Genomic DNA, 22,002 nt, shown 5'->3' with positions numbered 1-22,002 from the left:
AATCAAACAGGCCTCATTCACCATCCATCTTCTATCGCTTTATCCTCCACTTGAGGGTCGGGGGGGCACCGGTTCCAATCCCAGCTGACGTAGGGCCAAAGGTGGGGTACACCATGGGAAGGTCACCAGTCCATCACAGGACCACATGGAGACAAACGACCATCCACTATCATCCTCACCCCTACGGTAAATTGAGAGTGTCCAATTTGCCTAATTCCCAAATCTGCACTCCCATCCAAATTTAATTGTAATCTGTCAATTCACTCTGGGAGGAACCAGCAAAGAGAACATCTGTAATCTTATTGAACTTTTAATCCCAAATTGCAGTACACCAACACCAGCCCCAGTGTGTACTCTGTATACACACAAGAAACCTGACTTCCTTGTTCTCACTGCAAAAGTAGCTTGTAATTCTTTCAATATGAGATGCTCAAAATGTTTATTTTGTGTAGGCTTCTGTGGAGTTTGACAAATGTCAAAGTCAACTTCATGAAAAAGCTGACTTGAATTAAAAAGAAAGTATAGTATTATTATTAAAACTAGAAAAGCGCTGCATAAATACACACTGTTTATAAAACTACAGACCATTTCTTCTTTCAGAAATAAGCACAAATAATAATTACATACACATAAATGGAAATTTTAAGCACTTTAAGTGGTTTTAGACTTTTTTTGTGAACTCTGAAAACATTTTGTTTTCAAAACCTGCAGAGGGAGCCATCACACCACCCACCAGCATCACTTGCACGTTACACCAGCTGTTTTGACACCTAATTAGTCTGAAGATGGACTGACCGTAGTAAGTCCCTGAGTATGTGGGCATTGACAGATTATCATTAACTTATTCTGAAGTTCACCGGGTCTCCAGCTGTAAATATTGGTCCACAGTTTAGGACTGATGTCCATTTCTGTTTTCAGTCCAATTATAATGTGTTAGGTGCTCATAAAAAAAAATCTTCTTTCTTATTCAAATGCAAGTTTAAAACCAATAAGTATTCAGTTTGCTATCCAGTCAAGGTAACTTTATTTCTAGAGCACATTTAAAAACAACCACGGTTGAACCAAAGGGCACAGCAACAAAATCAATAAAAATAGAAGTAAAATAGTAACAGAATAGTAAAATGCGAGGGGACAAACTGCATAGAAACTACAAGTAGCAAGTCCTCACATTTAATTGGCAAAAAATCTTGACATTTTTAGCTATTACTATTCTTTAAATCAGTTCTACACTCTGTAAGTTATGTATATATATTTAAGTTAAAGCTCTAAGCATCATCTGGGAGATAGTCCGTCAGACTCTGACAGACTCTTCGTGGCAGTGTTCAGGTGTGAGGTTCAGATGAAGTCAATTCTACAGGGAAACTTGGCAGACTCCCCTAGGCCTCTACGGCTGCTTCTGTTACCATTCACCGAGGCTAAAGAGATGCAAAAGAGAACAACTTCACACTGTTTACTGTACCTGCACCTTTGAGACCCTTAACTAAACACATCCACTCACAGACAGATACCCTTCACCCACTTGGCTGCCACTGTGCTGAGGCCCTGATGAGGAGTGAAGCTGACACATGCCAGCAGAGCTCTCCCTCTGCCAGTGCCAATAATGAGTTTCTCAAAGGCAGCAGTGGCTGAAGAGTGGGTCGAGGGTTCCCCCTTCTACCAAAAGCCTTTCTGCATGATTACTTCCTTGGAGTACACACTCCTGAACTTTCAACAGCTCTCAACTCCCTAATTTCGGTGCTTCAGCAGCTTCTGACTCCGAGAGCAGCGCTATTGTCACAACTACAGAGCGCACATTGTCCCTCGAGCTCGGAGGAGTTTGGCGCTCACAATGCAGAGCAATTTATTCACTGAGAGTGACCTCATGGATTTCTGACCTTTTGTGTCTGTGCAGGTGTGCTTATCGCAGTGTTTGCTGTATTTTAGATTTCTCCTGGTATTCGCACTCTTTCACAGGCCGCGTAGTCTTGTCAGCGATAAAAAACAAATGATCTGAAAACATGGCATGAGGCAGAGGAGCTTTTAATAATTTATAATCACCCATCTCGCAGCAGTGAGGGTGATTTCTACCCACTGCACCCGGAGGTTGTTTTTTGTCTGTTTGTTTGCATTTGCATGGTCCAGGTGTGTCGTCTGCTTTACCGGCTGATTTGTCTTGATGATGAGGAATCGTTACTACTGTAGGCTCCTCTCTCTCTCATCTATAACAAGATTCGTGAGGTCTGGCACTCTTCCATAATCCCTGCAAGCTCCTGTGCTGTATATTTGATTTTTATGAGCTGGGCTTCACCAACTTCAAGAACAGACTTCTCCACCAAACAGGTTGAACCTTTTAAAAAGCCACTTCCCGGCAGAGGTGTTGATCCACATCTTGACCTTTCATGCTTGAAATAGATGGACTCACGCTTCACCTTGTGCTTTTATGTCTTTAATGAGATGCAGCTCACACATGTGGAGTAGAGACAGCATGGCTGTGGCTTGTTCCACCACTGTGATCCACACTGAAGGGAGTGTCCTACGATTTGGTTCAATTTTTAATGAATCCATTTGTAGAGGTTCAGTGACTTTGTGGACAACTGGACCTTTTTCAAGAATACACTTTTCTTGAGATCTATTTCAACATCTTTTAGATATATTGGCACTTTTTAAAAAAACCTTCATGATTTCCTTTCTCCGGGTTCTCCAGTTTCCTGCCACAGTTCAAAAACATGCAGATTTGGGGAAATTGGACACTAAATTGATAGTAGATGTGTGAGTGAGTGGTTGTTTGTCTCTTTGTGCCCCTGTGATGGACTGGCGACCTGTCCAGGGTTTTCCCCACCGTTTCACCCTATGTCAGCAGGGATTGGCACCAGCGCCCCCCATGACCCACATGTGGAGGAGGACAAAGCAGTACAAGATGGATGGATGGATATTCATAAAAGATGTGTCTTTTGTGAGCCAAAGTGCTGGACACGTGTGGTGAAGGTTACCAAATACCATAGCATCTCTGGTAATAATTTCCCCTTTGTTATTCCCTGCAGAATCCCGGCTCGATGTTTTTTTTCTTTTAAAGATGACAAAGCTTTGATAAACAAACATCCATTCATCCGTCTTCTACCGCTTGATTCTCCACATGAAGGTCACAGGGGGCACTGGTGCCAATCCCTGCTGACATTGGGTGAAAGGCGGGGGAAGGTAAACCCTGAATAGGTCACCAGTCCATCACAGGGCCATTTTAAGCATATACACAAAAAAGAATCTTCAAATATGTTGTTACAATCCCAAAAAAATCTCACACGACCCAATCTCTGGGAATGACCCATCTAAAAATATTGATGGCTTGAAGCTAATGTGCTAAAGCAGACAACAAAGAATGAGTATGTGTATATCGACAGACACATTTCATTTTAACACACAACTAGGATCTGTCTGTTATGATTTGGGCAACAATGTTATTCAGCTGTGTGACATCATTTTGTGTGTGTGTGTGCGCATGTGTGCACATGCGTGTGTGTGTCCCCTCCTGAAAAAAAGCAATTCCTTAAGACCTAAGGGTGAGGAAATATATCACAAGATGAAAGTCTTTGGGGACGTCAGAGGCACAAAGCAAGCTGGGTAATTTAATGTGACAGCAACCCCACCACCACCACCACCACCCTACCCTCTAAACACACAATTGGCCGAACCTGACCTTTTCCATCCTCCCTCTGTGTTCTGCTCCGATTGATGTGCTTGGTGTGTAGCACGTCTTGCAGCAGCAGAGTGGAGGGTTAGTCGGCACCATCTGACCGAGTTACACACAAGACTGATCTGATTGATTTTCATAGGTTGTCGTTTTGTAGGACGCGGCAACAAGGCAGGTTCTAAACCTTTGGGAATCACTTGTTAATACGACATGGTGACTAACAGGTTTATGAAGGGCTAATAGATCATACAGTCATACTTACATTGATTACTTATCAGTCATAAAAGCAAACCTTTGAGTTGGCAGGTTGTGAAAAATCCCACTTACACATGTTAAAACTACATTAGTTAATACTTTTTTTGAGTTGGATTTAAATGTATTTATTTAGGGAGTTGTATTTGTAGCTGATGCTGTGAGGAGTATCCTTTTATTTATTTTATTATTTATTTGATTAATGGGGTTAGTGCATTACTGGTCACTTGAACTCATTATCCTTCTGCCAATGTCACTATATGACAAGTCACACTTGTGTTGTTGTGTTCCACTGAAGTCATTAAGTGTTGAAATCAGGCAACGTGGCTGACGTCACTACACACTCCATCAGTAGTCTGATTAATGCTTGAGTTAAGTTCCTCACATGATATGTCCATCACGGTACCTTTTGTCCAAAGTGGACAGAGTAGTCTGATTATGAATTATGAGTGAGACATCGTAACACGCGACCATGGTCAAAGTTGAATCAAGTCTGTCTAAACTGGTGGGTGGTGGTGGAACTTTTGCCGAGCTGATGGTTTCTTTAGGCCAGCGGTCTCAAACATGCGGCCCCCTAATCAGTTTCATGCGGCCCGCCACTTTATATGAAGTTTTAAAATTAATAGATTCATTTAGTATCATAAATACATTCATATTGTGAACTATTTATTGTTCCTTATCAAAACAAACACTTTTATTTTGAAATATCATCATAAATATCATTAATTTTGTCCTTTTTTCCAAAAGATGGACCTTTTCTCACTTGACCTGCCCCTTCGCACTACACAGTATAATGTAATATAATTGCATGCAAATCTGTGCCTTTTTCAGTCGCACGTCACTCCAAAACCATTAGACTCAAGGAGGAGTTAAAGTGGGACACCAAGTGGAAAGAGGAGGGGCAGATTCTTGTTGTTTTTTGTCTTTGAGGAGCAGAATTGCACTCCACTGCACTCACAGAGGCTCCACTGTTTGGTGCCCAGAACAGAGCAGTAAGACAGGCGGAGGGGCCTCTTCCGCACGCAAAGACACAACAATCCCTTTATTTGGCTGTTTGGACCTGCCATCCGAACAGCAGCTCGTCATTAAATTAACATCACAGCAGGCGTCCGCCATAGCCCTTGCTTCCCAGAGCATTGTGGTGCACTGAGAAGGAAACTCATTCTTTCAGCGGATACCAGGTCAAAAAGCAGGGGTGGACTCGTCCCAGCAGCCTTGGTGTTGACTAATGGAAACAGTCGTCGATTCACTGTGCAAGCGCTGTGTTGAATGGACAACCTTTTAATCCCTGGCAGCTGTGAAAGACGGAGACAGATTGGCTTTTTGTTTTTGATGGTGTGCCACTTTCTCATCATATCTACCCCATAGAAGTCCATGCCAAGGCCCGTGACTACTAATTAGGTGGCCACACATTCCTTTATATTAAGGCGGTATTAGCCCAGACTATGTCCTAATCTGTTGTGCACCTGCTCTGAGGGAGTGCCTTGAATCATTTCCAACAGAAACATTTGCATTATAGTAGTGCACTGCCTGGTTCATGCACCCAAGCAGAAAATACGTCCAAGGACAGCAGTAAAATGGATTACAGTAGCTTATCTTTATTCATAATCTAATTTGAAGTATATTAACTCATTCTACGTGGTCCATCCATGTCCATCCATCAACCCAGTAACTTTATTCAGCTCTTCCTGTGGGGATCCCTTACACTTATTGTGTGGTCTGCGATCATGAATCACCACAGTACTTTAACTCTTCATTGATTTTATAGTATCAAAGGAAAATGCATGTAGATTGCATGATGGATAGCCATCAAACCTTCAAATGACCTTCAGTCTCTATGGCATCTTATCCCACATTCCTGATAATGGACGAGGTATTGCGTCATTGGGCCCATCATATGTTTTACTGCCTCTGATTGTCAATGGATTCTCTGTAGGACGTCATCGTCCCCGTCTGTGACCACTTTGTTGGCGAAACTAGCAGCAGCATGAATGACTGGACAATCAGGTTAGAAATGAAGCCAGTGATGTGAAAGAGGTCAGATTGACAAACTGACCACTTCAAGTGCTGTCGTGTCCGTGTGTTCCACATCACAGGGCCAGAGGGCGAGTGCACACATTTCTACTTCCCTTTGAATTCCCCAAAAATACAGTATGTAAACAATGACAGAGGTCTGCACATTTTCTGTTACTTTAAAGCTAATTTGGTGAGACTGAAAGCCTCTTGGTTTTGACGACCGATGGCATTTGTTGGAAATGTTGATTGATGCAGACACAAAGATGTCTCTCTCTCTCTCTCTGTAAGGAGCGTCTGGGATGAAGCAGAGAAAGTGAGGGAAAGCTGGAATATCATGGTTATGTAGAGGTGTTTTAAGTTAACATTCAAGGATTTGATGTGTATAAGTGTGATTTTTTATCATGAATTGGACTTGTCTATAATTACTCCTAATATCCCTACACCTGTTGTTATATTTTTGACCTTTCAGTAAGTGTTTTTGTTTTTGTTGAATTCATTTAATTAAAAAGCTTACTGTACAGGTAAGATTGCAAAATTAAACTAGATAAATGTCCATAATTTATGGGTCGACTGTACCACTGAGACCATTAACACTAACAGCACTTAAAGTCACAAACCTGTGAAAACCTGAGCTAATATGACGTAACGTTTTTTGCCTCAAGCAGACATTACCCTTCACCTTACCCCTCACTCAACACCACCCACCTAGCTGTGTCACCCAATTACCCGTCACTAAGGAGGACGTATATCTTAAAGATTTACTTATAACCTATAACTTGAGTCTGAAAAGAAGAATGAGTGCGTCACCTCAAGGTACATTCGTACAGCTGCTCTGGAGCTTTTGTATCATTTCACATGATTGGAATCAGTAGATTGTACAGTATCCATTTTTTCCTAAAAGGTTTAACCAGAGGAAATGGCCTCCAAATAAAATGGAAATATAAAAAAACAAATGCCTTGACAGCCGTCATATAGAGAGCATATATCAAATATAGTACTCTACAGGTGTTAAATCCATCGTAAACATAAACTCGTCCCCTGTTTGAGTTGAGGTTTTGGCTAAAACCTCCTCCAAGTATCGTCATCATCGTCTTCTACCCAACACCACAGCAGAGTGTGTTCATAAATATGTGATATAACTATTAACAGGAAAGAGGCTCCGATGTTGTTTGTCTCATTTTTATTGTTTCCTTTGATTGAACATGAAATAACTCGACTGAATGGTACGTCAACTGTAGACACAAGAGTTGCTGATGTGGACACTTGAGATGTCCAGCTACTGCACCGCAGACACAATACTCACTACGGATAAACCAGATTACTGAAAACACTGTACGCTGTTGCGTGTGGAGGCTATATGGAGACTGATACCTACAGATTACACGGGATACTTGGCAAATGTGTTAGCATGACAGAGTGTGGTGGGTTGTGGTCCAACTGGGTTTCTGCTTTGTCCTGATCCAGGTGTGTCATTCCCGCATGTAGATCCGTGTGCACACGACATCATCGGCCCCAAATATCTGTAGGAAACAGAGACATTTGTGCACTTTAGACACCAGTCGGTGATGAATCACAAAAACTAAGGTCTTTGAACTGTTGTGAAACATGCAGAATCACACCTAAGGAAAAAATACAATTGTATATAATAATATATAGTAAGTTTGGTCTGAGGTCACAGTCAGGAAATTTGTTTGTCACAGCAGACAAAATGATGACCATTAATCTGGGTCAACGGTATTTATGCAGCCTTTGAATACACAGACTTGAAATGAGTCCCGTCCTCTGATGTTCCATCATCTGAATCATTTCTTTGTGGGTTGATGTGGCTGCAGAAAGTCCATACAACTCTGTGCCTGCTCTCTCTTTTTCTTCTTTTTTTTTTACTCTAAGCCAATTAAACGGCTCATGCAAATCATATGGAAATGTGGCCCACTTACAGTGTGACCTGCCACAGTCAATCAGACCATTACTCTATGATTGATAGTCCCTTGAATATTAAACTGAACGGCTGTGATGGTGCAGTCGCCTGTTTGGATAGATATGATTCATGATTTGGTATTTTCCAGATGTCGTCCCAAAGGAAAAGGGTTTTCTGGCTCCAGATGACTCATGTCTTTTTTTTTGCAGACTGGCTCTAAAAATGTGCAGGATTTTAATGTTTACGCATATATTTAATCAGTGTCACGTTGTTGTGCTTTGTCTGTGGAATAATAGACACGTTCATGTGGTGCATACAGGTGAATTTGTCTTTATTTCTTGTCACAGAGTTGAGTTTAAAGACTGTTTCACTGTCATCCCGTTGGAAAATAATTTTTATAGGCATCATGGAAAAGGGGAAGGATTTTCAGCAGAAAAATTGCAAAAATAAACATATCTTTTTCGAAATCTAATTCCGTCCTGTTGCTTGTAAAATGTATTTCCACCCTATAGTGCGTGGAAAGTTGAGGAGTCTTCAACAACCTTCATGTTTGTCAGTGACACTGTCAAAGCTGCTGTGTGGATCCAAAACTAGGGCAGTTGTCTCAGGTGGAGGATGAGCAGATTTACTTGTTGGTGTTGTCATGGCAACAAATGCAAGTTGCATGTACTGTGAGGAAGATTTGATTCCTTAAACCTGCAGCATCTTGAAATTCTTCTCTGTGGTAGACGAGTGTGATTGTTTTGGTTTGTTTTGGGTTTTTTTAAATAAAAAATAACTGCAGTTTAAATATAGTCTGTCTGAGGGTCAGAGGATGATAAAATGTGACAGCAGCGAGGACTGAGGTGAGAAAAGCAGAGAAACACATAGAGACACTGCAGCTGTCACAGCTCTGCCAAATCAATCTCCACTAAGTCCCGAAAAGTGTTCTGTCTCCCAGGGCTGAGAGAAAAGAATGATGTCATGATTTTCTTGCAGCCCTCGTTGGGAGTTCTTGCAGCTTGTTTTTGACACGTCGTCTGGGCAGAACTATTGAGTGATTTGAAGTGGGTGTGGTTAATGCAGAAATGTTCTCGTTCCCTATGAGGACTTCCCAGGAGTTCTGCACTTGAGTTTCTCATGAAGTATGAAATGTCCTAACTTTGTTAACTTTGTACAGGTGCATTAATGCTTCAGCTCCTCCAGCTTAGTCTGGCTAGAGTGTTGCCAGCATCTCTCCTCTCTTCTACCCCAACCTGTCGAGACAGATGTCCGTACACTCTGACTCTGGTTCTGTTCCTGTTAAAAGTGAGTTGTTTTTTTTCTCTCCACTGTTGCCAAGTGCTTTCTCATTGTGTGCCTGTTGAGTTTCTCTGTATTAATTGTAGGTCTTGACCTTACCATGTAAAGTGCCCTGAGATCATGTATAATGTAACATATTCTGCTTTTGTTTTGAACCCAACACAGGAAAAGATTACACATACTTACTCTACTGTCTTTTGCACTGACGTTATGATTAAAGCCTGATTAAAGCCTGTCCCTGGTCTAATCCAGCACTTGTGGCTTAAAGTGTAAAAGTCTGCCAACATCCTGAGATTCATTTTCAGCATCTAAACCATTTTACATTGTTGTTTTCAGTCATTGCCTCTTGGATGCTCATCTTAAAAGTACTCAAGAAACAACAAAGCAGAGTGTGGGACCATTGAACTCTGAGAGAGGAAAACTGTTGAATCCCTGAGAACTGCTCGTCTTGATCCGTTGCTCTTGGACTTCTCCCCCTGCACATCGTTGGAGGGGCTTTGGACCCATTGACTAAAGCCCATATTAATCTAGCTAAATACAGGGGGTATTACTGCAATGTCAGCAGAGCAGCTCCTCTTGCTCTCCTTTCACATCTCTCTGCAGGGTGGATGAAAACTGGGGCTCCTTGGGAAACAGCTGCTGGAGATTCATTTCCTTTATGGATGAATCTCCAGGGTGACTTCATTCACTCTCTGCCTTGTTTCATTAAACCGTTGCTCAAACAGAGTACACTTGCCTCCTGAAAATCCCATTTTAATGCATCTGATGACTTCTGAGCCCGCAATGAGAACAAGCCACATAACAGATAAACCATACAAATGAGCTGCCCACCAGATCATGCTCTCCCTCCATACCTGGACCCACAGGCTGTAATATAAACTTTATATTTGTCTTGATTGATTTCATTCTGTTTTATTGGCAATTAAGCATGAACTTTGCTTTGGTCTTTTGGTGCAGAACAAACACAGTAACAGGAAGTAGTGTACTCACCAGTGTTAGCTCATCTCCATTCAGTTCTCGGGTCCAGAACGTCTTGGGGCCGGGACCGTCCACCAGAGTCTGCTCACAGTGGATCTTGTTCTCCGACTCCCAGGTGGCGAGACTCTGCAGGGGGAGACGTGACAAGGTGGGAAGATCAACATGATGGTGTCAGTCATGGCAATACCAACTCAGAGTTTATACTGATCCCTGTGGGTGTGCTGGGCTGTGGTCGGATGCAGTGGCACGTCATGGCCCGTAGGGAGCCCCAGGTGGTCTCCCAGTGATCTGAAGGTGTGAGCAAACAAGCTCGACCAGCAGTGATGTAACAGGTAGGAATGAGACGAGAGAACTCATCCGTATCAGGTGCTACATTGACCTCATGATGGCCTCCTCAGTTAGGTCCGCAGACATATGTCCACACCACTGCTGCTGTTGCCTGTCCTATCTTTCCCAGTCTGCACTCTCTTGTATTTGTGATACTTCTCCTGGACAATTTGTTTGATCATTTGCACTTTTTTGTTTTTTTTGCTCCTCAGGTTTGGATGGGGCAGCAGCCTCGGTTTGTTGGAGGCAAATGTTAATCACCATATCAAAGGTAATAAAAGCCCTGCAGGCTGTCATCCGAAGACTTTGCCAAGAGCAGCAACAGCAGGGCTTTTCTCTCCACAGCTTTCTACAACTCTACCCTGATTCCCCAAAAGCCAGAACCCCGAGATTCAATTAGCTACGGCTCCTTCTAAGTGCTAACATAAGTCAGCACCTGACTTGGATGGATTTCCTCTTTGCATACAAACTCACACATGGTCTTTTTTTCTAGCTTGTTTCTTGCTTGTGCACGCAGATTTGGGACCAAGACAAATCCCTGCAGCTAGTCCAAGATTATTATTTTTACGCTGTCCTGTTTTCTGTAGAGTTTTACTTATCAAAACAGCTGCTGCCTTTGGCGTTGGTGTCTCTTTTTAGACAATTTTCGTTGCTGACCAGAAACAAACATTGCTTCAGAGGCGGGAGAACATTTAATTTCCTGCTTGATTTAAGGATTTTTTTGTTGGATGTTCACTGCAGTTATTTTAGAGGTCTTATGGACTCATCTCTTCCCACAGTTTGACTTCGCGTTGTATGTGTTTGTTCATCACCTTTCCTGATCTCAGCAGCTTAAATTTAGACTTGCCATGAGGACATAAAATGTGCAACATGATATGACATGGTGGACCTCACTAACTTAAAACTATAACTTAAAAACTCTTAGTCAGAACGGCCCAAAGTCAAGTGTTAAAGCAACACGTACATGTGTATCCAGCATCTCTGCAAATGCCAGATCATGTTTACTTTCCTTAACTGCACCTGCATTCGTAACGTGGCTAATAACCTGACATAGATTTAATGGAAATAATGACGATCGAAAAATGGGATCCTCTTTTTCATTTTTATTAAATGTTTCCCTAATTTCATTATTTCCACCACTTATGTCGAGGTGCCGTCCGCACTACCAGAACAGATGCTGTTTCTTTTGTTCCATAAATCAAACTTTGATTTTTCCACAAAATGTCATACCCATTAAGAGATAGAGTCAAGAGTATTTTTGGCATTCCGTTATTGGATCACTGACAGAAGTGTGAGGGAGTTAAGGAAAAGGCAAAGTGTTGGACCAGTAGGTCGTGCAGAGCAGCTTCAGTCCACCTTGGTGAATTCTTATTACTTGTCTTATTACAGTTGTGGTGGAAAGCTGTGCTCATGACAGTTAAACAGATTTTGATGTCGATTCATATTATTCTCCCCTGTGCCATCATGACTCCAAGTTTTTTGTTTGGCACAGAAATGATGGCGCTGAAACTATTGCAGCCTCGTATCAGTCACTCTTATTTTTCAGCAAAGTTCAACCTCTTGTGCTGGTTTTTGATCTTTCCATCAAAGCAGTTACATAATCACCTCATTACGACGCCCATGCTCCACATAAGCCTGTCTGGTGTCTGTTTCTCTGTCATCTTTGCGACTGAAAGGAAACACCTTATCACTTTCTTCTCCTGGAAGTGAGAAGGGATCTCACAGCACTCCAACAGATTAACTGGAGCTTTTTAACCTGGTTGCAGTGTTAATCAGCCCTCTCCTCTTTGCCAGACAGAGATCAGCATGTAATCCCTGGAACTATGGCGGCACTCGGCCTCTGCCAAAGCCCAACTCCTGACCAGTGCTCCACCTAAGAGTCCACCAACACTCCAGCACCTGATCCAGTATCATTGCTCGCTGCTTTCTGCAGATTATGCTTGCTACAGAAAATGCACAATGTTGCAGTCAAGAACTATTAAGATAATGACGTGTTTTTAATTGTGTTGTACTTGTGTAGTGCACTTGTTGTGTTGCAGTCACAGGGTGAAGACACAATGACCTATTTTCAAACCCAGTAGACAGCGTGGCTCCTTCTGTCTGTGCCCTGAGGTCTGCTGAGAACTGGGCAGTGAGCAGGGCACGCCGGCTCCCTCTGTGACATTTTTGCCACATTGCTGACAAGATGAGTTGTCACCACTCATTTGCTACAAATATTCATTTGATTTCAAGCTTCAGCGTCACAGCATTGACCTGGTTTGGTTTATAATACAATGTCAGGTCAGCGTTTTGATGGCACAACATCAAAATATGTTTAAAATTGGGGGGAAATGATGGTTGTGAGATGAAGTGGGTTTCAGCAATTGCAGGTTGTGATGTGAAAATGGCCGGTGACCTGATTTGAGCTACAGTATTAACCACTTTATCACACCAAACATGTGTTTCACCACTGAAAGCAAAGCAAAGCTGGTAAAAGAGTCTAAATTCTGTTGTAAACTTCACATAGTCATTGACTTGATTAAGGTAAATATGCAACCATAACTCTGTCTTTTTTTAAAACAGACCATTTTACGACTAAGATGTCTTATTTTATCGTTTATCTGGTGTCTGGAAAATCAAATGAATTGTTTTACAGCTCAGCTTTGGTCTCAGCTTCTCCTGTGGGGAAATATCTGTGGGGACATATGGAGGATTTGGCCACTGCTCTCCAGTGGCCAAATCCTCCATATGTCCACACTTCTCTGCCATTTGTATCAAGGAAAGTAGTTTGTGGTGATTTGATGTCATTTTTTCCACTGTAAACAGCTGCTGAAAACCAACAATGTGCAGTGAAACCACATTAAAATGCTTTTGTAGAGGTGAGGGAAAGTGCAGAGTCGCAGGGGGTTTTCTGCCGATTTTGTTTTAGTTAATTAATTAATAATTAATTAATTAATCAAACATCCTCATAGCATTCTCCACAAGCATGCATATTGCTGCTTATATTTTAGTTAAGTAAATGTATACATTTGAGGATGTTTCTTTTTTTGGTTTTCAGAAAATGACTGTGGTCATACACATTATTCTATGAATGTTGTTTTATATGTATTCATAATTTCAGGGTCGCTCTAATTGTCCTTAAATGCAAATTGTGTGATTTCTAATGCTTATCACTACAATCTAAAACAAAAGATGCTATCACCTGATTCACTTGCACACGGATGACTACTAATGTGAGTTATTAGAGGGTGAAATAAAGCAAACAAACTATTGATTTATTAAATGTGACTAGTTTTTCATCACAAACTATGTTTAATACAATCCTATCTCTTTTTTTTAAAAAAAAGCTCAACACAAGTAGAGACTGAGCTGTAAAAGGATTTTCCAAAAAAAAACGGTTGGTTTTTAAGCCTTCAATAATAGTTGGTAAATCCCTGTAATCAGAGAACATTAATGCAAATGTGAAAATGTCCAATTCGGGTTGCATTATTAAAGTGCTATTATAGTGTTGCTGTAGTATAGACATATGAATTTTGTCCATGAAACCTGAAATGTATCTCCTGGTTAATGAGACTCGACAAGCGACTGTCAACACTGATGGGAAGGATCCTGCATCTGTTATGAAACACTCCTTTTCTTCCCTGCAGCAGCCACTGCAGCCTGTTCTGTATGAGCAGTGTGTACGTACTGATAGATGTATATACTGCAGCCACTCCATTATTATGTGCAACACATAGAGTATGTAAGTTGTTCCGGAAAATTCTGAAATGCTCTGTGTGCTCAGATCTCGTAATTAAGCCTTTAATGTTCTGTGTGTGGTTGCAAAAACAAGTTGTGTATTATTTGTGTTCGGGAAAGTACTCTCGATGGAAATGCAGGTTTTGTGTGGCCCGAAAAATGCCTTTCAGTTAACTTTACGTAAGCGTAATGAGAGAAGAGGAGAGTGAAGGATAATACTTGATTGTATCTGGTTTAGTCCAGGACGGTTGTTCAGCAGAGGATGATAAAGAAACGTCTGCCTCTGGACCATTAATGAAAGACTCTCATTACTCAAAGTGAATCAACGGCAGCAGATTGTTGCCGTGACATCATGTCATCAACTTCCCTCTTCCCACGTTGTTTTGGTATAATAACGCTGCAGCATAAACGGAGTGTTTATTCCAATGGACGAAATCAACGGAACATAAATCATGTAAAAGTTTTAAAAACTCAGTCTTGACCCAGTTTTTGAAACTAAACGTCTCTCATCTGATAAGGGTAAGATGTTTTTGTTATATATTATTTAAAGAGGCCATAGCATGAGCTTATCTCACTTTTATATTAAACTTTAGGGCTTCATAAACGAGGTAATGACACAGATACACACTCAAAAGCAGCGTTTATTGGCACTTGCGGGCTATGGCCTCTTTAATATATTAAATTTAGCTGCCACCGGTCCATTCATCCATCTATTATCTATACTGCTTAAGCTTTTGAGGCTTGATTAGAGTACATGGTACGTTTGTACATCAAAACATGTTCAAATGTTAGACACATTCGGACAGGTTGTTCCCGATCAATCCTCCGTCTGACCTTGAAATTTCGCTTGTATGATGATTCTGAAGATGATTTCCTTTCCATTTTAAATCAAAATATTTAATCTATGCACCTGGCTGTGTATGTGTGTGTGAGAAATTCCCCCCTAAGGGCCTGAAGAGGTTCAAAGGGAATCTCATGTCATCCCAACTCAAGCTGCCCTTAATCCAGCGGCACAGGCGTGAGCACGATACCAATAGACGAGCGGGCGTGGAGATGTGAATGTTTTCATTGGAGTTCTCAACAGCAGCAGAGCACTCTGAATTCTCAGGACTTGAATGCAGACAAACACATAAGTGGGGAGATAAAAAAAGATGCTAATTGATGAGAAAATACATTAAATTAGATCGGTAGGACTGAAGTGATTTTCACAGGACCTCTGTCACTGTCAAAGAAAGACTTAAATGTCCAAAAACAAACTTGCATTGTTGTTGTGCAGCAACTCGGTGCAGACTTTATTTACACTGCAAATGAATCAGCGCTTAAGTTAAATAATTACAGTGCTAGTGAATATGGTACATTATTTTGAAGAATTATGGTGTTTGTGAGATTTCTTTTGAGTCGTCACTGCTGAGGCACAGGTTTTGAACAGCTTCAAGCTGTGCATACACTTTGATGAACATTAAAATCACTTGTGTGCAATTAAGTTGCATGTATTGGGTTTAATGTATTATTTCTCTTAGTTCCAGGAGTTCTTAACTTCAACTTAGAGTAAAGCAACAGGAGAAACATCTAGCAGCCTGTAAATCAAGTTGACATTTTCTTGCCAAAACTGTCCGAGTAGCAAAAGAGAACAATGAACACAAATGGTGTTGTGTTTCTATCACTGAGAAAAAAGTGAAAAAAGTCCCCTTAGTTTTATCTTTAAACTCTGAAACGTGTGTTCCCCAAAGCTGTGGGTGTTAGTTTCATGTCAAAATCTGCATGTTTCAAATATCTAGTATCTTTTATGACTCCACCTTGCACTTGCGTCCGTCCACCGTCTCCTCGTCAAACTCTTTACCGATGTGGAAGTTGATCTCGGTGGTGCGCACACTGGTGGATGTCTTGATGTAGAACTGTTCACCGTCCTGACGGATCTCCACCTGAGGGTTTGAGGCTGCTGCCCCAGCCACCTTCCTCAGCATGGCATTCACCCCTGAGCCGGTGCAACGCAGGTCGAGACATGAGAGGAAGAAAGAGAAACAGAGATTTTCTTTTTAGCTGTAGAAAGTCAAATCGGTTGGAATGGATGTTTATGTGTTTATGTGTTACAGTCGTGTGAGAGGTCACTGCTTTTGCTTCATATTAGAAGACTGCTTCTCAAATTGGGGTCCGGGACTCTTGGGGGTCCATGCTGCGCTGTGAGGGCATCAGTGATTCATCTGTTAAAGTTGCCATCTACAGTATATTTTTAAATTAGTAGTAAATGAGTAGTAAATGTATTGTAAATGAAATAGTTTATAAATTACTTTGTAATCGAACAATGTATGGTCAGATTATACTAAAAGAAACACGTAAGTGGGTCCCTGGAATACTTTTGAACTTCAATGGGGTTCTTGGCTCTTTTCACATTGTCAGACTCAGAATTGGCATGTTTTCGTGTGTTTCCATTTTTGCCCTCGACCCCATCCTGATTCAGTAAACTGTCTCTCCGTGTTGATGAACAGTACGTGTGTGTGCAAACTTAAACTGGAACCAGGAATGACAGAAATGCAGATGTTTCAGGGTAAGAAAATAATCAAATTCTACATGTGGCTCTGACAGAGACCTCAGCAATTTCTTAAAAGTGGGAAAAGTCTGTGGAACTTTGGCTCCAGAGTCTGTGTGGAGAATTATTCAGCCGTGTCTGGGAGAAAAGGCTGAGGATGTCAGGGCAGATCAGCGCTGGCTCTCCTTTTGTCTGGTGGTGAAGTGGTGATTTTGTACGTGGCACGGCCAAAACACTTTGGTTTGCCCTGTTTGACTTTGGAAGGGCATCTGGCTGTTTGTGCTGCCAAAGGTCTGGGCGTTTTCTTTTCCATGCCCTCTTTTGCCGTAGAAAAAACCTATAACTTTCTATTTTCTATTTTTTTCCCTACATGATGCTGAATTTTATCTATCTTTAGTAGTTTATATTATGTTTGCATTAAAGCCTTATAGGCACACATGGCTGCCACAGCTCTGTTCTCTCAACACATGCTCATGAATCCTGAATATGAAAATCCTCCCCAACAGTTGGGAAACATACCAGTCAACAGATAATTATGAAGAAGTTGATGTAAAGTGTCAGCCCTGCAGCACTGGCATCCACGCAAGTTGTGCATCTCCATCGACCAAACCTCTCGCGTCAGAGCGGACGAGTGATCTGCCCCAGCAGATGTGGTTCATGTGTTTCTAAATGGACGAATGAAGTGTGAGCGAGTGAGTGAGTGAGTGTGAGTCTTTTAAAGTCGGCAGAGCAGCTGCCTTATAAACATGCAGGGGAGAGGTGGTGAAGAGGAGCTGAATGTTAAAACTGACACAACTCAGAGCTCAGATGAAGAATTTAGATTAAAGACACCAACGATGTGCTGGTCAATATCACTGAATACTTCTTACTTTCACAGCTGGTCTGTTCTCACCTCCTGAGAACATTCTTCCCCCTGAGGTGGACAAACCACTGCCTTTGTAGTAAATACAATTGTGACATTTGTGGTATGAAATAGGTATAACATGAGCAAGAAATACTAAATTGTGGCCATGATATATTAATTTGTGGCCACAAATGAATGGGTTATACTTATTATTGTACTAAATTATAGTTTTTTTCGTATATTTCGTATATATTTTTTTACAATTGCTGTCTGTTGTGTTCTTAAAGTATGCCTTCCTTTTAAGTTTTTAAATCTGATCTGTGGGCACAGCATGTTGTTTCCATGTAATGTAATGTTTGTGTGGATGATCAGTTACTTTTGAGCTCTTTATTGGATTTATGTATTATGTTAATATTTTTTGAATTTCACCAACCTCATTAACGATTAAACTGGGTGTATATGCCAGGCAATAAATTGCACCAGACACTTTTGGAGTCCATTTCGTGCCAAAATACACAATCAAGTGTTTCTTAGGATGAAACTGAAATAGAAAACCATTCATGTCTAAAAAGTTATAATCGCCTGGCAGTCGAGGGATGAACACTTCCTGGACAGCTGAGGCTGCTTGCTGCTCTCTCAGTCGCACGTCTGCCTGAAGAATGGTGAATGATTTTTGTCCCGATGTGATCAGACACTACAACACAGTCGACTGACCCAGTTAAACTGTAACAGTCTAAACCTTTGCAAACACCAGGACCAAGAAGCCTGAGAAAGAATGAAAAACACAGCACAAAAGAGAACAACATTGGGCTTCCCTGGCATAGCTGAGGCATGCCCTACTTAAATGCTTAACATGAATAATTTTGTGCCCCTCCCTCCTCTCTCCTCTCTACATATAACAATACACGTCTGTTTAGGCTGCTATTCAACATCCACACTTTCATATCTCCTGTAAAGCTGAGCTATTCCCCTTCAGCAGCATCTCCCTGTGAATCCCTGCCTCATTTTCCCAGGCAGCCTCTCCAGACAATAAGATGTTGTCGGGAGTCAGGACACCATTCCCAGAGAACAAGAAAAGCCTTTTTCTATGTGGTCATGATGGATAGTCAACCTCATGCAGAGATGTAGTCTGTAATATGGAGGGGAGGGAGGAGAGGAGAGGGTCTTACCCAGAGCTTTGAGAAGTTCATCAAATTTCTCACTCTTCTTCATCTTCCAGGTGCCAGTAAAGTTAGGCATATCTGCTGAGGCTGAGTGTGAGGGCTGCAGAAAGAACCTGTTCCACGTTCTCTCGTCTCTCTCTCTCTCTCCCTCTCGTTGCTCTCCTCTGTCTCTCTTTGACTCTTTCTCAACCTCCTCCTCTTCCTTCCCTGTGCTCCTGTCTCCTCTGCTCTGAGCTCAGCCTCTCGTTCACACAGTTACACCAAAGTGCTTCTGCCCAATTCTTTTATTTATTCACACACACACACAGACACACACACACAGACACAGAGAGAGACGAGGCTTACACACACAAACACATTCGCACACACACTCTAACGCCTTCTCGTCCGTGTGTGTCACTGTGCAGGCTGCAGTCTTGTCTTAAGCTCCTTTATAGCTACTGTGTTTAATGGGAGTCAAAGGAGGTCCCTCCCCTTGAAAGCTATGTCCCATTAATACAGTAGAGCAAGAGTGACGTAAGTGCATTCAATGGGAATCAAAACGGCTGAATTAATTCTTTAAGAGTTCATTCCTAGCTTTGAAGGTCGGTTTTCATTATCATTGACATCTTTTTTGCAAAGAAATGGTGCTGCGGTCACAGACTTTACACTGCCAATTTGTTCAAAATTAATTTGAGGGGAGAAAAAGTTTGCGAAAGTTTGTAAAACTTTTTTTTGTTGTTGTATTTTCACACATCATTCCTTTGTGAAGTTACTGTCATCAAACTAAAAACCTGGTTTCAGTCATCCAACTTGTCCTGCACCGCTGATTGTATATGGACACGATATTAACACTTTGAGTAAATTACCCCAAAACCAATCCAGAGCCACACATTTAACAAAAATAATGATTCATCTGGATGCAGCCCAATAAATGTTAGTAATACGTCTGTACTTTGATCTTCACTGCTAACTTAAAAAGATATTACAGTTCAAATTTGAACATTTGCTTCAAAACAAAACTGAACTTCAAAGTAATGTGTCTGTTTTTTTGCACCTATGTCATCTTAATTTGACATAGGTGGATAAGTAGATAAGTTGTTTACATGCAAACTGTATTAATTATGAACAAGTTTGAATGATTATGTAATGGTGTAATCAACTGAACTCTTTTTACACTGCGGAGGTTCAGCAAGCTTTGGAATAGTCTTTGCATATTTAGCAGTGAAGTGCTCACTCGCTGAGTGAGTGTTTTGTTAACCCCAAACTGCCCCAAGTGAGCTGCTTGACAGTAAATGAAAGAATGAATAATGAATGGAGATTATAAATGACCAAGTGAGTGTGACAAAGAAAAGCTTAAAAAGCAGCCTTTTAGGGACTGTGTGAAAATGACTGGGGTGAACAGGGAGGTTAGATTGTATATTTAAATCTTTTTTTTGGTTTGTTTTTTTAAAGGAGGAAAGAAAAGGCATTATTCATCTTTTCTTTGGAACCTCCTGTCCCTCTCTCCATATCTAAAAACTAATATATTCTATACGTACAGTATGGCTATTGACACATATACTAAATACAGTCGTGAAATTGTTTTAAGCACCAGTTCTCTTAGAACTATTGTCGATTAGAACAGTATTTCTATTACAAATATGGATTTAGGCTACAATGTTTTACCTTCTTCTGTAGAAAACAGATATACATTGCAAATACAGCTAAAATTAAATGTGCTTTTGCATACTGTATTGGTTTGTCTTCAGTGTGTTCACGTAATGAAGTACAAACACTGTGTCACTGTACTACAAAATTGAAGTATTTGTACTTTACTTTGTTATTTATTTTTCTAGCAACTTTTACACCACTTTTACTCCACTGCATTTCCTCTAACTATCTTTGTTACTCGTTACTACCAAATTAAATCAGAAGAAGAAGAGTTGGTAATGTACTGTATTTATATAGAGCTTTTCTAGTCTTTACACTACAGTCTTTCACTCTGCAACATGATGTGAAGTGTCTTGCTCCGGGACACATATAGACTAACAGAGCCAGGAATTGAGCCCTCAACCTTCCAGTTGAAAGACAACTCACCCTACCACTTTTGCTTTTACTTCTAAAACTTGAAGTATATTTTATACCAGAAAGATTACTTTTGATACTTAAGTACAGTAAATGCCATATACTTTAACTTGAATTCTACCAAAGTCATTTTCTGGTAAGATACTTGTATATTTACTCAAGTATCCCTTTAAGGTACTTCATACAAAACCTCCTCTTTTTTTAGACAGTGCCACTGTCTCCAAGCCATACATCACAGCAGGTCTCACTACCATCTTGTAGATCTTCTCTTTCACTTTTGCTGCTTTTTTGCTCCTGTCACTTGCACTCTCTTTTCCACTTCTCTTGTGCACAGTCCATTGCTTTGGATGGTTGACCCCAGGTATTTAGACTCATCCACTTTCTCTACCTCTGCTCACTGCATCGTCACTGTACCACCTATCATTCACACACAGGTATTATGTCTTGCTCGTACTAATCTTCATTATTCTCCTCTCCAGAGCAGACCCCCACCTGTCTCAGAGCTGATCCCTCATGTAAACCAGCCTCCACCTTGAACCCATCTGTCACTCCAACTGCACACCTCACCACTGTCTCACTGTCCTCATGCATGTCCTGCACCACCTTCACATACTTCTCTGCCACTTCCTCATACAGTACCGCAGTTCCTCTCTTGGCACCCGATCATAAGCTCTCTCTAGATCCACAAAGACACGGTGCAACTCCTTCTGACCCTCTCCATCAACAAAGCAATCATCACATCTGTGGTATTCTTTTTTTTTTTTTGCTGCACGTCACCCTTTTTCTTGAACTTTATACTACTTCTTCTCCACTCCTCGGGCATTTTCACACTCTCCAAGATTGTAATAATAACATTTTATAACATGTAAGGTGCCTTTCCGCAATAAAACATGGATAAAACAACTTTTTATGTTAAACAATCTGGTCTAAAACTCCACTGCTTTCTCTCCCAAACATCTCCATACCTCCACTGGTTTGGAACCAACTGCCTTTCCACTCTTCATCATCTTCAGAGCTGCCCTCACTTCCTCCTTACTAATCCTGTGCACTTCCTCTTCCCCTTCATCTGTCTTCTAATTTTTCCTCATTCATCTGCTCCTCAAAATACTCCTTCCATCTTCTTCATTATTGTTTGTGTGTATCATCACCTAATTAAACTTCTTACCTGTAAATATTGTCATGTGTGTTGCAATTTTACACTTCTCAATTCTAAGTGAGGAGGTTTGATCAAAAATACTTTCAACTCAAGGGTTTGAATGACTCAGAACT

At 41.1% G+C, this 22,002-nt stretch overlaps 1 protein-coding gene and 1 long non-coding RNA gene across 2 annotated transcripts; one reads left to right on the top strand and one right to left on the bottom strand.

The window, feature by feature from the left end:
* Positions 1-121: 121 nt before the first annotated feature.
* On the top strand, positions 122-10,128 carry LOC122776284. Its single transcript, XR_006361192.1, has 3 exons — positions 122-186; positions 9,010-9,137; positions 9,468-10,128. It is a non-coding gene; the product is annotated as an uncharacterized LOC122776284 (long non-coding RNA).
* Positions 7,098-19,016, bottom strand: crabp1a (cellular retinoic acid binding protein 1a). The gene is made up of 4 exons (XM_044036733.1): positions 18,694-19,016; positions 15,950-16,128; positions 10,122-10,235; positions 7,098-7,452 (listed from the first exon to the last, which is right to left on the bottom strand). The coding sequence occupies exons 1-4, from the start codon at positions 18,761-18,763 to the stop codon at positions 7,402-7,404; spliced, it is 414 nt and encodes a 137-aa protein (XP_043892668.1). The 5' UTR covers positions 18,764-19,016; the 3' UTR covers positions 7,098-7,401.
* Between the last annotated feature and the right edge of the window lie 2,986 nt (positions 19,017-22,002).

Source organism: Solea senegalensis, linkage group LG10 (assembly GCF_019176455.1).
Source record: "Solea senegalensis isolate Sse05_10M linkage group LG10, IFAPA_SoseM_1, whole genome shotgun sequence".
Classification (NCBI taxonomy): Eukaryota; Metazoa; Chordata; class Actinopteri; order Pleuronectiformes; family Soleidae; genus Solea; species Solea senegalensis.
The sequence above is the reverse complement of the archived record's forward strand: the minus strand, read 5'-3'. Positions and strand labels throughout refer to the sequence as shown.